At 31.5% G+C, this 16,724-nt stretch overlaps 1 protein-coding gene across 2 annotated transcripts in view; it reads left to right on the top strand.

Moving 5' to 3' along the window:
* Positions 1–16,724, top strand: part of LOC126891975 (DNA topoisomerase 2) — a 255,500-nt gene that overhangs the window by 218,952 nt on the left and 19,824 nt on the right. For both annotated transcript variants that reach the window (XM_050661332.1, XM_050661333.1), the window contains one exon: positions 7,537–7,930. In XM_050661332.1, coding sequence (XP_050517289.1) covers positions 7,537–7,930 — 394 coding nt within the window. The remainder of the gene's footprint in view (positions 1–7,536; positions 7,931–16,724) is intronic.

Here is a 16,724-nt window from a genome sequence, read left to right on the forward strand (position 1 = left end):
TGCATGTCACCCCTTCTCGGGGGTGAATTTTTTTTTATTAAAAATAATACCAGAAATCGATAGAGGGGCAACTTCTAATCAAAATTTGTTATATGAGGTTATTAACATAAATCGATACTTTTTGAGTTATTAAATATCAAAGATTTTATTTTTTCTTAAAAAAATGCATGTTTTAAAGCTCTTTTTCACATATTACTCAAAAACTAGAAGCTTTTGTAAAAAAGCTATTATTACCAAAATTAAATATAATAAAAAATTTAATACACTCCCCACTTAAAGAACTAAACTAATGTTATTTCAAAGTGAGTTATGGGTAATTGAATGTATATTTTTTTCGACGAGTACTCAAATCTAAGTATTCAAGCTTACATAACGGGAAAACGATGCATTTTATAGAATATACTTGTTAAGCACTTGTCAAAGTACTTCGGAATACCTATCAAATGAGCTCAAATAGAAGTTAATAGCATCAAAATTAAGCAAGTTATAATGAAAATAAGAGAACCTTTCGATTTTTTTTAGGAAAAAGTGAAAAATAAAACATACGTCGCACTTTGACATTAATAAACGTCAAATACGGTTGCATCTAAAATAGCTCCAGAAAAAATTAATTTTTTAGTAGTTTAACTTAAATTAATTTTATAGTGGTTTTAATTATCATTGATAAGAAGTTTCAGTCCTATGGGTTAAACAGCCTAGGCTTCTTTTCACGGTGTTTAACTTTTGTGTGAACAGTTTAAAATTTGGCCATGGTTAAACGTACCTAAATATTGACATTCAGCTCGCAGTTTTTGTGACAATTAAAACATTTAAATTTCATCGTGGGTAAAAACATTTACATATTGTAGAATAGTGATACAAAAGTGAAAATATTCTCCCCAGATGGGGGAGAATATAAAAAAGACGCCAGTGTGCGAACTAAATACTGCTGAAGTTATTAGTGATAGTAATCAAGACATGGATACAGGAACTATCACCATAAATTCTTCTGCTACAAGGGAGGTAAAACTTTTTAATATTAATTGTAATAGTTACGACTTTCAAAATTGTTGTGTTTATGTTGAGAAGACCAATGATCAGAATATTTCCCGTTTGCATCCAATGGTTGTTGCAGATATTTTACATCAAAAATTAAAGATTAATAATATTAAGCAAATTAAAAGTATAGGAAGAAACCGTGTTAAAGTAATCCTCAAATCTATTTTGGATGCAAACAATTTAGTCAATAATAGTCACTTAAAGGACGATAATTTAAAAGCGTACATTCCAAATCACCTCTTGGAAATCAAAGGACTGATACGCGATGTTGATACCAAATATAATATTGACTATTTGAAAAAATATATGAGCTCTAGTTCACCAATTATTGATATTAAAAGAATGCACAGGAAAGTAGAAAAGGATGGAAATACAGAATACGTCCCTAGACGTAATGTTATAATTACTTTTGAAGGCAATTGTTTGCCAAACTATGTTGTGATAAATTATGTATTTTTCCAAGTGGAAAAATTGTTGGGTAAAGTGACGCAATGTTATAAATGCCTCAAATATGGACATATTTCTAGACAGTGTAAAGGTACACAGGAATACTGTATACAATGTGGACAAATTAAAAATGACATACATACATGTGATGAAACAAAAAAGTATTGCATACACTGTAAAACTGATAAGCATATATCGATCTCTAAAAACTGTCCTTTTTTCGAACACCAAAAAAAAATAAAAAATATCATGATTGAACATAAAATCTCATATTTGGAGGCAAAAAATTTGAGTGACTCATCATTTTCTGGTCTTATTTCTAATAACAGATTTGAAATATTGTCAAATTCAGACAAAGAATTTCCAAAATTAACTAACTCCTCTGAAGTTAGTACATCTCCTTATTTCAAGCCATTGAGGCCTCACCTACAGAAACCCAAAAGTTTTAGCCAACCAAGCTGTAGTACATCAAGCACTGAGTATAGTGCAAATAAAAAAAGAAAAGTATCATCTCCAACTTCCGAAGATCCTACACCATATCTCATCCCTTTCAGATTTGGACCGTCTCAACCTTTACCTCCCTTAAATAAGGAAAGTTTTCCTAATACAGACAATGATAAAAATAAGTTAGTAGATTCCTTAGTACTTCTTTTCTCAAGTTTTATTCAAAATATTAATTGTTTAGAAGAGGCAAAATCACTTGACATGAATTTGTTAGCCAAAGGTATTAATAATGTTCTAGATAATATTTTAAAAAATAACTCATCTAATGACGAACAAATCTAAACTCAAAATAATACAATGGAATGCTCGATCAGCTGTTGCTAACAAAAACAGCCTTATTAACTTTTTAATAACCGAAGATATTGACATAGCTTTAATAAGTGAAACTTGGTTTAAACGGGATGTTGTATATATTTATAGAGGTTATAATGTGATACGCGAAGATCGCGATGACGGCTATTCTGGAGTTGCTATTTTAATTAAAACTGGTATTCCTTTTGAGCGCATAACAATTAAAAAAAATTATATTCAAGACTTGCTTGCTTGTGGTATTAAAATCAACTATAAACAAAGTTATTTAAGTTTACTCTCTGTATATAGGTGCCCAAAAACTAAAACCAAAACCGAAGATTGGGATAAGTTATTTTCTCAACTAAAACACCCTTGTATCATTGGAGGAGATATGAATGCACATAATTCTTTGTGGGGCTCATATAAAAATGATAATATAGGCCATCAAATTGTGGAGACAATTCAGAATTTAGATTATGTAGTAATGAATAATGGACAACCAACTTGCCAAACGAGTCCAGGAAACTCAGATTCCATGATTGATGTCACGTTTTGCTCACCATCCCTTTTTGATAAAACTTCGTGGTCTGTAGATCTTGATACCTTGGGATCAAATCATTTCGTTATAAAGGTTGTGATCGATGTCTTGGGAACTAATGCTAATACCATTTATCCCAGTACTAAGTGGAACATTAAAAAAGCAAATTGGTCATTATACTCTCAGCTTGTTGATACCTTATTAAACGAAAAACCTCACACATCCTTAAATACCCAAGAAAAATATAATTTCCTTATTGACTGTATTAATGAAGCTTCTAAACAATCTATTTCTGAATATAAACCATTTAAATGCAAACGAACTCCCCCTCCGTGGTGGGATTCGGAATGTGATCAATCCGTTGCAGAAAGAAAGAAGGCATTAATAAACTATAAAAACAATTCTTCTCCTGAAAATTTTTGTAAATGCAAAGAAGTAAATGCTCGTGTCAAAAAATTCCTGAAATTAAAGGCCAAACAAAGTTGGGTTGCATGGTGTTCAAAATTAAATAAACAAACTCCATCTAGTCTTATTTGGAATCAAGCAAGAAAAATGAATAGGAAAAAAGTTAATTTTTCATTACCTCTAAGTAATTCATGGGTAGACGATTTTTTCGATAAAATAGCTCCACCTTACGTAAATAACCAGTTAGATGTTATTAATTCTAAAACGCTTCCATCTGATCAGAATCATTTTCTCCTTACACCTTTTTCGAGAACTGAATTAGAATTTGCCCTTGATAATCGCGTTAGTACCTCACCAGGATACGATGCAATCAAATATCCTATGATACAACATTTACCAGATAACGCAAAACAATTACTTTTAAATATATTTGACCAGATAATTATTGAAGGCAACAGCATAATAGATTTTAAGCGTATTATAGTCGTTCCTATTCCCAAACCGGGGAAAGACCCTAAATTAGCTGAAGCTTACCGACCGATATCATTATTATCATGTATATTGAAGACTCTCGAACGGATGGTTAAGATTAGGTTGGATTGGTGGCTAAGGGATCAAAATCCTTTACCCGCTAACCAACATGGTTTTAAAAAAGGTTATGGAACTTTAGATTCCTTAACAACTCTTGTTGTAGACATTCAGAACAGTTTTTCCAGGAACAGTTATGTGCCCGCTTTATTTTTAGACATCGAAGGTGCTTATGACTCTGTCTCTCTTTCAATTCTCCAAGAAAAGATGATTACATTTTTTAATATTCCATCACAGTTTGCTTCTAACATTGTAAACCTGTATAAAAATAGAATAATTTATTTAAAAAATAATCATACTCTTATAGGCCCTAGACTTAATAATAAAGGATTACCTCAGGGCTCCGTTTTGAGCCCTATTTTATTTAACATTTACACAGCAGATCTACACAACATCACTATTAACAATATTGCATTTAATGTTGTACAATATGCTGACGATTTCTGTTTGTACACAGAACACAAGAAATATCAGCAATCCATTGAAAACTTGAATAGTGTCTATGGTCTCCATAAAAAATGGTTTATTGAAAATGGCTTTGAATTATCATGCAGTAAATCACAAGTTTGTTTATTTACCAGACATAACTTTCCTAATATTAGCACAATCACCTTAGGTGGGCATAAATTTTCTTTTAAAAATAAAATTAAATATCTTGGAATGATACTCGACCAAAAATTGACCTGGAAGTTACATATTGACGACATGTTGAACAGGTGTAATAAGGGAATAAACTTTCTTAAATCAATTAATAGAACTTGGTGGGGATCGGATGTTGAAGTAAGTTTATTATTTTATAAAGCTTACATACGATCTATTTTCGATTACGGCAGTGTTTTGTATGGATCAGCAAGTAATGCACTACTAAACAAAATCAACGTTTTACAGAATTCAGCCTTACGAATATGTCTAGGAGCTATGAGATCCACTCCAGTACAAGCTTTATATTTGGAAGCCTTGGAACCTCCTTTAAATCTAAGACGAAGTTTTTTGTCCAAAAAATATTTAATGAAAGTATACTTAATTAACCCTCTTCTATACCAAAAAATAGTGACTTTAAGTTGCCATGATCTAACCAATAAATATTGGCAAAAAAAGAAATCTCCCTTATTGTGTGAAGCTTATAATCAAAATATAGTACTCTTAAAAAATATAGATAAAACGAACGACTTATTCAAAAACTACGCGTACTCTTCTTTCTTTTCTCCTACAGATATTATTGTACCAAATTATAGTGAAAACATATATTTAAATAAAAATATTCTTTTATCCATAACGAATAGTTACAATGAGTCAATAGCTCTATATACAGATGCGTCTAAATCTGCAGATGGAACTGGATGCGCCTTTTTTATACCATCGGGACATATAGAAAAGAAATTCAAACTGAAACCGGAGACTTCGATTTATACAGCAGAGGCTATTGCAATATATGAAGCTTTACTATATGTAGCTGAATTTGATTTCGCCCATATTATAATTTTGTCTGACTCCTTAGCAGTATTGAAATCTCTTGGTAAATATGGACCCCCAAACATCCAAGACTGCCCATACATTTATAAAATTAAACATATTAAACAAAATCTTTTAACCAAAGGAATCAATGTACATTTTATCTGGATTAAAGCACACGCAGGTTTTGAACATAATGAGTATGTCGACTTATTAGCCAAAGAAAGCGTTTCATCCGATACCAGTATTCTACATAAAATAACACTGACTGATAGTATAATCTCTTTCAAGTCAACACTGCATCGGGAGTGGAGCTACCAGTGGAAGGAATACTCTTTTGTGAATCAAAATAGATACTCGTTAATTCAGCCCGATATTCCCAAATTTCCTTGGTACAAGTCTTGTAGAGCTTCTAGAAAGTACATAACTTCTATTATTAGAGTACGATTCGGGCACGCATGTTATCCAAAACATTTATTTAAAATACAGGTTTTGGATAATGATAAATGTGAGCATTGTGAAGAGGAAAGTGATTTAGATCATATATTTTTTGGTTGTTCTAAAAATACAATTTACTCATCTAAATTAATAAATGATTTATTAAAATGTAAAGTAGCAACTCCTTGGAATATACTATATTTATTATCACTTGGTTCTGTAGATGTATACAACTCTTTAATTAACTTTTTAAAAGACAGCAAATTATCATTATAATTCCCTTAAACATTTTTAATTAATACCTTTGGTAGTTAGTAGTTTTAGCTGTTAAGTTTAGTGTTACTTAATACCTTTTAGTTGTTATCTTTGTTTTAAACCTGTTTTGTATAACTTGATAACTTGTATTCCTTATGTGTCTGGCAGTATGACGGTAAGTCTAAGCCAAAATAAAAAAAAAAAAAAAAAAAAAAAAAAAAAAAAAACATACGTCATTTCCACAAAAATTAAAATTTGTAGTAATCCTCACAAGAATTTCTTTAGGTTAACATAGTTAATGATTTCAACAATTTTGACCGGTTTAGAATGCATATTTTTGAAAAAAAAGATATAATTTTAAAAAATCAGAATTTTTAAAATTATCGTACTTTTCCTTTTCTTTTGATAATAACTCCAAAAATACTCAATATACGTAAAAAATAATATACATATAACTAAATATCAGTTTTTTCTGTTCCAAATACTTTACCGATTTTGCTATTTCCCTAGAGTAAAAAATAACCGAGATAGAAACGTTTAAAATTTCAATTTTGTTGCGAGAACTATGTAACCGGGGCCATTTAACCTTTTATTTTTAAAAAACTAAGAGGTTTAAAAGACTAATTTCGACCTTTTTTAATAGCTCTTGGAATCAACCAAATAACTAGTTTTTAGGTAAACCTGATATCTTAAAAATTAATGGATTTATTTACAAAAAAACAATAACATTTTTTGGAAAAATTGTTAAAAGATACATTTTGAAACATTTTTGGTGCATAAATTTTAATGCTATCAACTTGTTCGAGGGCTTATTTGATAGATATTTCTATGAACTTTGACAAATGTTTAATAAGTTTCTGTTATAAAATGCATAATTCTCCCGGTATTTAAGCTTGAATACTTAGATTTGGGTACTCGACGAAAGAAATATACATTCAATTACCTATAACTCACTTTTAGTTAACATTGAAAGGTTTTTCTAGTAAGCAGTTTATTTAATTTTTTATTAGCCCCAATTTTGATAATAATAACTTTTTTGTAAAAACTTATAGTTTTTGAGTTATTTATGAAAAATCGGTTAAAAACATGCATTTTTCTCACGAAAAATTAAAATCTTTGATCTTTAATAACTCAAAAAGTTTTGATTTATTTTAATAACTTTATATAACAAATTTTGCTTATAATTTGTCCCTCTATCGAATTGTGGGGTTATTTTTAATAAAATAATTTTCACCCCCGAGGAGGGGTGGCATCCACCCCCAGGGTAAAAGCGCAAGTTGGCACCATGTCACCTTTGTTCCTTGAGATATCCTCTAACCACTCACCAATTTTCATGCAAATCGATGGAGGTTCAACGAAATCGGAGGTAATAGCTCATATCCTACTTCAGTGACTGCACTATTTTTACTTGTACATAATTTGTTTTGAGTCTTTCTTTCTTCTCCTATACTCCTTCAAGCCTTCTTCTCTGCCTGTCTTCAGCCATTTATTTCGTGTTAGGTTTTTTCCCTGGTTGCTATTTCTTAAATCTATGTACTTTTTATTAAAATAAGTTTTTTATTTATGACGGTGTTCTGTAGGTGTTGCATGAAAGTTCCGATGAAGAATCCAAACCCCAGCCTAGGCACGAAACATCGGAGGATATGTTTGATAGCTTGATCGGAAGAAAGAAAGATGATGACGAAGAACCAGCGAGCAAACCCACTGAACAAAGTAAACGGAAAAAGGCTGACGATTCAGACTCTGATTTCGATGTAAAGAAAAAAGGAAAATGGAACGATTCTAGTGAAGACGAGATGTTCGAACCCGTGAAGGAAAAACCAAAACCTAAACCGAAGGCAAAGGCTAAAGAGGATAAACCCAAGAAACCTAGACAGCCCAAAAAGAAAGCTAAAGCTAAGAATGATTCAGACGACAGCGACGTAGAAGTAATTCCGACAAAAAAACCTCAGGCTAAAAAGGCATTAGTATCAGGTAAGTTTTATTTCTTTATTATCCCAGGAAACGAAACCGAGGAACCACTTGAAGAATCGAAAATTTGCTGACCGCTATTTTTTAACACTTTAGCCGCCCATAGAAAATCAATGTAGGTCTTCAATTTAATGAGTTATGCAATATGTACCTATGTATATTTTTGTTATTTGGGGGGAATAAAGTTAGTGCCGTATATGTGACGGCAGTGCCGGATTTTGTTCATGGACCGCCGGGGGCTAAGTATACTATACCGCCACTCTCCAGTAGGTACAGACAGGTGCGTCTGAGGTTAACAATTCATTAAAACTATTTTAATATTATTAGGTAATTTATTACAAATATACAAAAAAGCCACAAAGACACAAACTCACAACTTAGAAAGTAAATTAACATAATTATTTACAAATTTTCCTGGACTTCCTACTTGCAAACAGGTCGATGATTTTATTAAAATCTAATTTTGTAAGCAGATCATTATTAATATTTAAAACAGCGAACGAATTTAATGTTTCTTCCGTCATCGTATTTCTCAAATAATTTTTGACCCGTTTTAAAGTGGAAAATGATCTTTCACCAGTTGCTTTAGTAACCATCAACGATAAGAAGATTCTTAGTGCTATTTCTACGTTTAAGAAGGTTGCAATTATATTATTTTTATGCGAAAGCTCCATCACAAAAGTAGCACTGTGAGTTGATCTTTCACATACTTAATGAATTTCTTGAAATTAAATTTTTAAGATGTTCTAAATGAACGACTGACCTTTCATGACTATCACATTTTTCTTTAGCCTTTTTCCAGTCGTTAAATCCAATACAAAAGGAAAAAGTACCATTTTCGCTTGAAAAAAGTCGACAATATAAGCAAAATATAGAGCCTGTGCTTTTGGAATAAACTAACCAGTCACGCCGAATTTTTTCACCATTCTTTAAAACATTATAGAATAGTGATTTAGTGCAGTACCTGTTTTGTTTTCCTATTTTTCTTTTTGAAGATTCAAAGTCTAAAGAATTAAGATCCTGTGTTTTGAATTCTTTCAGCACTTCATCTACACAATTTCTTGGGCAGAATTTTGGATCTTGTAAATCAACTCGAGTAACACCACTTTCGACTAGAATTTGACGTGAGTGAATATATAGGACGTGAATATGACGTGAATATATAGGGTGAGGCAGATAACTGGCCTATTAGAAATATCTCGAGAACTAAAAACAACAGAATCATGAAAATTGGAATGAAGGGGTTTTGAAGGATGATCTATTAAGTTTCATCTCTTTGCAACTTCTGGTTATACCGGAAGTTGCTTATAACTTCGTTTTAAATGGGACACCCTGTATATTTTTACATTTTTGGATTCTCCTCAATATCTTCTTTCTTAAAATATGAGATTTTGTAATATACAGGGTATTTTAAGAGATATTTACGTTTTCTTGTACAATTCTACCCTGTAGAATTGTAATAGTTTGACATTAAAAACTCTGCTTACATTCAAGTGATTTTTAATATAGTCTACTATTGTTATGAATCATTATTAGTATAGCTAATTTTGAAATTTTAATATACAGGGTTGGTCGAAACTCGGAATGAATATTTTCTGAGTTTTCTTAAATGGGACACCCTGTATTTTAGTATTGTAGAGGCTATACGCTGTGAGCTCGTACGTAGAGGGGATATTTACAAATTCGCGAGCGCCAGTAGTGACAAGTCTGTAAACGTTTACCGGAAATTTGACATAAATGTCAAAGTGATTAATTTAAAATTAAAAACATTAATTATAAAAAATATTAGTTGGTCAAAGCTGTGGTATATATTTTTACCTTAAATATACTTACGTTTTAAATACTGAATTTAAGTTTTTCTAATGTTCCGTAATATGTAATTAGAAATTAATCTAATAATCTTAGCGCCATCTACACGATAATTGTGAAAGTATCCGAGGTAAGAAATTCATATTTTATCAATAGAACGTCAAAATGATTAGCAAAATCTTAAAAAATCGATATTATTTTTTGCGTTGTAAATATTAGCGATAACAATTAAATAATAAATTTAAAAATTTCCGGTGAAAGTTGAATTAGTAGTCCGCTAGGATCGACACCAGCGAAGCTCAGAGCGTATACCTAACTGCTTGAATTTGTGAGTTATTGGTGATTCAAACTAAACATTAACTGCAACAAAAAATACGTAAAATTTTATTAGGTTGGCCGTGAAAATATTCAATCTCAAATAATTTTTCAGAAAAAAATACATATTAATCCAGACTGATTCTTAAAATTACCAATAATGGTTTAGCTATCAAAATACCTATGTAGTTAAGATTGTTGGTGCGATTAACAATTAAGCACAAATTAAAGCAGTTAGGTATACGCTGTGAGCTCGTAGGTAGAGGGGATAATTAAAAATTCGCGAGCGCCAGTAGTGACAAGTTTGTAAACCTTTACTGGAAATTTGCTTTTTGACGTTCTGCATTAAGAGTTGCATATTAAAGAGTGTCGAAATCTGGTCGAAATACTGGTTACAATAGTAACTGTGTATTCTACAACTTTCCTGTCGCTAAGCATAAGGTGATTGAACGACAAAAATGGATTGATGCAATTAGAAAAAAGTAAGTAAACACAATTTTAATTTTAAAACGGTAGAAAAATTTGAGCTAAAGGATCAGTTAGCATACTCTCGAATTTTGACGGTTTCAATTTTACAATCCAATCCTGAAACAAAATTTGAATGCGTGAAGATAACGACCAATCACAGCAAACGTAGGATGCCGTTAACTGTCATTCATAAGTTAATATTTAAGAAGTATTATAGGTCTGGATCCCGCGTATGAAAAAAAAGTTGATTAATAGCAAGCTGAAAATTTTTTTAATAGCTTAAGGGTGTCTAGTCGGACAAACTTTGATATATGGGACAGGGGAAGTTTTAATTGTGGAACAGGTTAAAAATTTGGAACGGTCAGACCACGAAAACGGCACATGTATTTTGTCCGACAGAACAGACTTAAACTCTCCGAACAGAGACTAAACTCTCATGCAAAAATCAGACTGCTATTTATCACCAAATGGGCGTTTTAATGAGTGGAACATGTAGAATATGTCAAATGACAGGAATTATGACAGGTGATAAATAGCCGTCTGATTTTTGCATGAGAGTTTAATCTCTGTTCGGAGAGTTTAAGTCTATTCTGTCGAACAAAATAAATATGCCGTTTTCGTGGTCTGAGCGTTCCAAATTTTTAACCTGTTCCACAATTAAAACTGCCCCTGTTCCAGTGTTCCCATATATCAAAGTTTATCCGACTAGACACCCTTAAGCTATTAACAAATTTTTAGCTTGCTATTAATCAACTTTTTTTTCATACTCGGGATCCAGACCTATTACATACTATAATTATATTAAATTATTATACTTTTTTGCAGATTAAATTTTTTCTAATATTAGTTGTCAACATAAACGTCAAAACGATAAGCAAAATCTTAAAAATAATTTTAATGAATAATAAATTCTGTACTTACTGCTATTAATTATTGGTTACAATCCAATTACTTCTTTACGTTGTAAATATTACACGATAAGAATTAAATAATAAGTTTGAAACAACTATTATTTGCTTTTCTACTGTCCTCTTTAAAATTCCGGCCGAAATAGGAACACTAGTCAACCGTTAGATGGCGATAGCAGCCATACCAGCGAATTTCGCCGAGTATAGGCAACACTTTTTTCTTTCCAGAAAATTTCCGGTAAAAGTTATACTAGTAATCCTGTAGGTAGGTGTCGATACCAGCGAAGCTCGGAGCGGATAGGGAATGCTTAAGAAATAAAAAAGTACCATAAAATATTATTTCATTGCAATACTAAAATACAGGGTGTTCCATTTAAGAAAACTCAGAAAATACTCATTCCGAGTTTCGACCAACCCTGTATACTAAAATTAAAAATTTAGCTATACTAATGATTCTTAACAATAGTAGACTATTTTAAAAATCATTTGAACGTAAGTAGAGTTTTAGGAAATTAATAAATTTGCTACGAAATTAATAAAAAAATGTGATTATCTTTTAAAATACCCTGTATAACATTACAAAAGCTCATATTTTAAGAAAGAAGACATCGAAGAGAATCCAAAAATGTAAAAAATATACAGGGTGTCCCATTTAAAAAACGAAGTTATAAGCAACTTCCGGTATAACCGGAAGTAGCAAATAGATGAAAATATTTTCATTAAAGGGATGGGTACGTATTTTCGGCTGCAATGGTATTTAAATGGGGATTAATTTTTTTCGAATCCTGAGAAAACTAATAAGTATTTTTGAAAAATTTAAACGCAGAATGAAAGATTACGTTCTTACCGAGGGCCGAAAGTCCCTGAAAACTTCTATAATGTTTATTTTAATAAGTTACAGGGGTGAAAAACTAAGAGAAAATGTAGTGTGATTTTTAATTTTAAATATCTCATTCAAAAGAAACTTTTTATTCATTCTAAGGGACTTTCGGCCCTCGGTAATAAAGTAATCTCTCATTCTGCGTTTAAAGGGCCTAGCCGGGTAAGATGGTGAAAAGTGCCCCCAACTCAATTTAAATTCCATATAGGTCACTTTTTAGCACATACAGAGGAACTCACTTTCTGAAATTTTTAGCCCCCTAGGTGGTCACGTGACCTCCCTAGAGCCTAATTAGGCTTTTTATGTTTTTATTTTTTATCTCAGCCGCGTCAAGAGCTAGCCAAAAACTTTATTAAAAAAAGTTGTAAGTTTCAAAAAGATCTATATGAAAAATTTTTTGTTAAATTTTTTGGCGGGAAATTCGAATTTTTAGAACAATTTTAAACTTTTAAATAACTCTGAAAAAAAAACTAAGACACTCGTTTTTACGAAAATCAATTATAATGTGTATTTTTGCACAATCTTTCACCCTGAATTTTTTCAGATTTTTAAAATTGGTGAAACGTACCTTTAAAAATAAAAAACCGCATTTTTTTGGTTTTTCTTTCGTTTTTTGATACAATTTTATACATATTTTTCAAAAAAGGTAACACCGTCACTAGAGTATGTAAAAAAAATGAAAAATAATTGGGGTATGCTTAATAAAATTTTTTGTAGCGCCATCCATTTTCAAGATACAGGGCGTTGAAGAAAACAAAATTTTACACATTTTTTACGATTTTGCCGAAACTACTGGCAACATTGCAATCAAATTTGGCAGGTTTTAAGAGATAGTTATTGTGCATTTTTTGACATACAATTAAGAATTTTATATTCATCATTGGCGCGCATACGGGTAATGGTCTGAACTTTTTAAAGAAAAAAAGATGGTACGCCACTGACATATTTCAAATTAACAATCATTTTTGAATTCCTCGTTCCATTTGTGACAAAATATCTATTTTCCCATTTTTTCACACAACGCGCCATTTTGTTGCCAAAAATAAAATATCTTAACGCTTCCAAAGTATTCGAATTAATTTTTATAATGGATGTACGAGTTTATGTATAATATCTAGATGTAGAAACTACTAGAAGTTCGAATGCTTTGTAAGGGTTAAGATCTTTTATTTTTTAAATAAAAATGGCGCGTCGTATGAAAAAATAAGAAGATAGATTTTTTGTCACAAATTGAACGAGGAATTCAAAAACGATTGTTAATTTGAAATATGTCAGTGGCGTACTATCTTTATTCTTTAAAAAGTTCAGACCATTACCCCTATGCGCGCCAATGATGAATATCAAATTCTTAATTGTATGTCAAAACATGCACAATAACTACCTCTTAAAACCCGCCAAGTTTGATTACAATGTTGCCGGTAGTTTCAGCAAAATCGTAAAAAATGTGTAAAATTTTGTTTTCTTCAACGCCCTGTATCTTGAAAATGGATGGCGTTACAAAAAAATTTTATAAAGCAAACCCCAATTATTTTTCAGTTTTTTACCTATTCTAGTGACGGTATTACCTTGTTTGAAAAATATGTATAAAATTGTATCAAAAAACGAAAAAAAAAAACGAAAAATGCGGTTTTTTATTTTTAAAGGTACGTTTCACCAATTTTAAAAATTGGAAAAAATTCAGGGTGAAAGATTGTGCAAAAATACACGTTATAATTGATTTTCGTAAAAACGAGTGTCTTAGTTTTTTTTTCAGAGTTATTTTAAAGTTTAAAATTGTTCTAAAAATTCGAATTTCCCGCCAAAAAATTTAAACAAATTTTTTTCATATAGATCTTTTTGAAACTTACAACTTTTTTAAATAATATTTTTGGCTAGCTTTTGATGCGGCTGAGATAAAAAATAAAAACATAAAAAGGCTAATTAGGCTCTAGGGTGGTCACGTGACCACCTAGGGGGCTAAAAATTTCAGAAAGTGAGTTCCTCTATATGTGCTAAAAAGTGTCCTATATCGAATTTAAATCGAGTTGGGGGCACTTTTCACCATCTTACCCGGCTAGGCCCTTTTTCAAAAAGATTTATTAGTTTTCTCAGGATTCGAAAAAAATGATTACATTTAAAATACATTGTAAACTTTGACAGGCGTCAAAATGTTCCTTTCCTCTTAAACAGATGACTCTTCAAAACCCCTTAATTCTAATTTTCATGATTCTGGTGCCTTTAGTTCTCGAGATATTTCCAATAGGCCCTTTATTTGCCTCACGCTGTATGTTTATTATAATTTTTGTGTCTTTGGATTTGTCGTTTTGTGTCTTCGTTGGGAATAGAATAATTCGTATTAAAATAGGAAAAGAAAATTAAAAATTTGTGTAGAAAATCTGACGTATTTTAGATTTTCATACCATAGACTAGAACCATAGAGGCTACAGTTCATAAAAAATTAGGTATTAACGTTATTTTTAATTTCTGGTATTATTTAAGAATTAAAATTAGTGTAATATTTAAATAAAAATACAATTAAACTTTTTAAAACATATTTATTTCGTTGAAATCATAATAATAAAAGTATAAGTTCTTACGTGTGTACAAAGTACACACACTTTTTTTTATAAGAATCCACTAAAAGGTTTTCAAGTAAATACGGCAACGTACGTTGATCGTGTTTAAACTTCTTATAACGTAGAAATTGACCAAAAACTGACTGTCGGGGGCCAAAACTTCCGATAGGGTTTCCGCTATCAAAGTCACTTGCTTCTACACAGCCATGATGTGAACAAGTCAAATTTAGCTCTATGGTATCTCGAGCGTGAAACATTGAATATTTTATACAACCATGTGTAAAGTCACATCATTTTATATGTTCCTATGACGGATTAAGTTTAAAGGGTTTTTACCCTAATATTTTTACTTTGGTGTCGATCAGATTAGCCAAGCGGACTGAGGCGCACGATTGACAAATCTATAGTGGATATGCGGTCGAGACGATCGAGGTTCGTGCCCCAGCCCGGTGAATAGAAAAATAAAAAGGCTGACGTCGTAGTCTAAAATTCTAAAAAGAATCTACGACTTGGTCTGGAATAAGCTGGTGTCTGATCGGCCTATGGAGGAGCAGTACGGCAAGGGATAAGGGCTTGCGGCTCGGTGACACTCCTCCATAGATCCCTACCGGAAGGGCGTTGACGCCTAAAAAACGGTATATATGTATGTATTTTTACTTTGGTGGTTAGCATGTTCGATTCAAGAAACACTGATGATGATCGGTCAACCGATTGAAAACTAGTTCTGTTTGTTTTATGATGTAGCCCTGTATAGGGATTTTAACAAATATACATTTATAAAGGATTTCATGGTAATTTGTAATAACTTTTTTGTGTATAAACATTTTTTAATTTGGAAAATTTTACAGAGCAAGTATTTTCAAGAAAGTTGTCTATTGAACGTTTTCATGTACAATGCGTAGTTTTTTTACAATATTGAACTGAATGAAAAAGTCGTTTTTTTTGCTAAAATGTTAATAAAAAACCACAACGCAGTAAAAAGTTCCATGCCCCTCTTATGGTGCGCGTTTTCTATTGACGTCTAGCCCCCAAATATTCCAGTTGAAAAATAGCTGCCAATAATTTTTCGACTTTCAAATAGTCGAGGAAATGAAGCATTTTGGCTCGCAATTTTTTCGTCCAGCATGGATTTACTTGAAATTTTCACAGAAGGTAGGAAATAGTCCAAGGATCATTTTCTATATCATGCCGCTGTACGCTAAAACCTTGGGGGTGGTTGCCACCCCATCTCGGGGGCGGGAATTTTTTATTACATTTTAATGATGTAAATCGATGTAAAATGCAATTCTAAGAAAAAATGGTTTTTACATTTTCTTCGTAGAACTAATATTTTTAGAGTTATTCGCGCTTGAACGTAACAGTTTTTAATATCTTTAATGTGTAATATCTTTAAGACCAATACAAACCGAGATACGGCATGTAGTCCATTCTTTCACGGTTTTTGCTCTAAATTTTAAAGAACCGCTTGGATTGACATGAAATTTGGTATACGTATAGCTTACATGTCAAAGAAAAAAAGTGATATTGTGCCGATGTGTGCTTTTGCCCTGGGGTGACTTATAAATAAAAAATATATGTCCAAACTAAGTCCGGAAATGGGTAAACTGACTAATTTTAAGTAAATTTTGTTCTATAGAGCTTTTTCGCTAAGTCAACACTTTTCGAGTTATTTGCAAGTGAATATGTTCATTTTTCAACAAAATAACCACATTTTTAGACGGTTTTTCGCAAATAACTCAAAAAGTAAGTATTTTGTCGAAAAAGACGTTCTTAGCAAAAATATAGCCTATAAAAAAGTAAAAAAAAATGGTGTATGCGTTAGGTCTCTGGATCTCACAGAACCAGAGTTATAGCCAATGAAA

Source organism: Diabrotica virgifera, chromosome 9 (assembly GCF_917563875.1).
Source record: "Diabrotica virgifera virgifera chromosome 9, PGI_DIABVI_V3a".
Lineage (NCBI taxonomy): Eukaryota > Metazoa > Arthropoda > Insecta > Coleoptera > Chrysomelidae > Diabrotica > Diabrotica virgifera.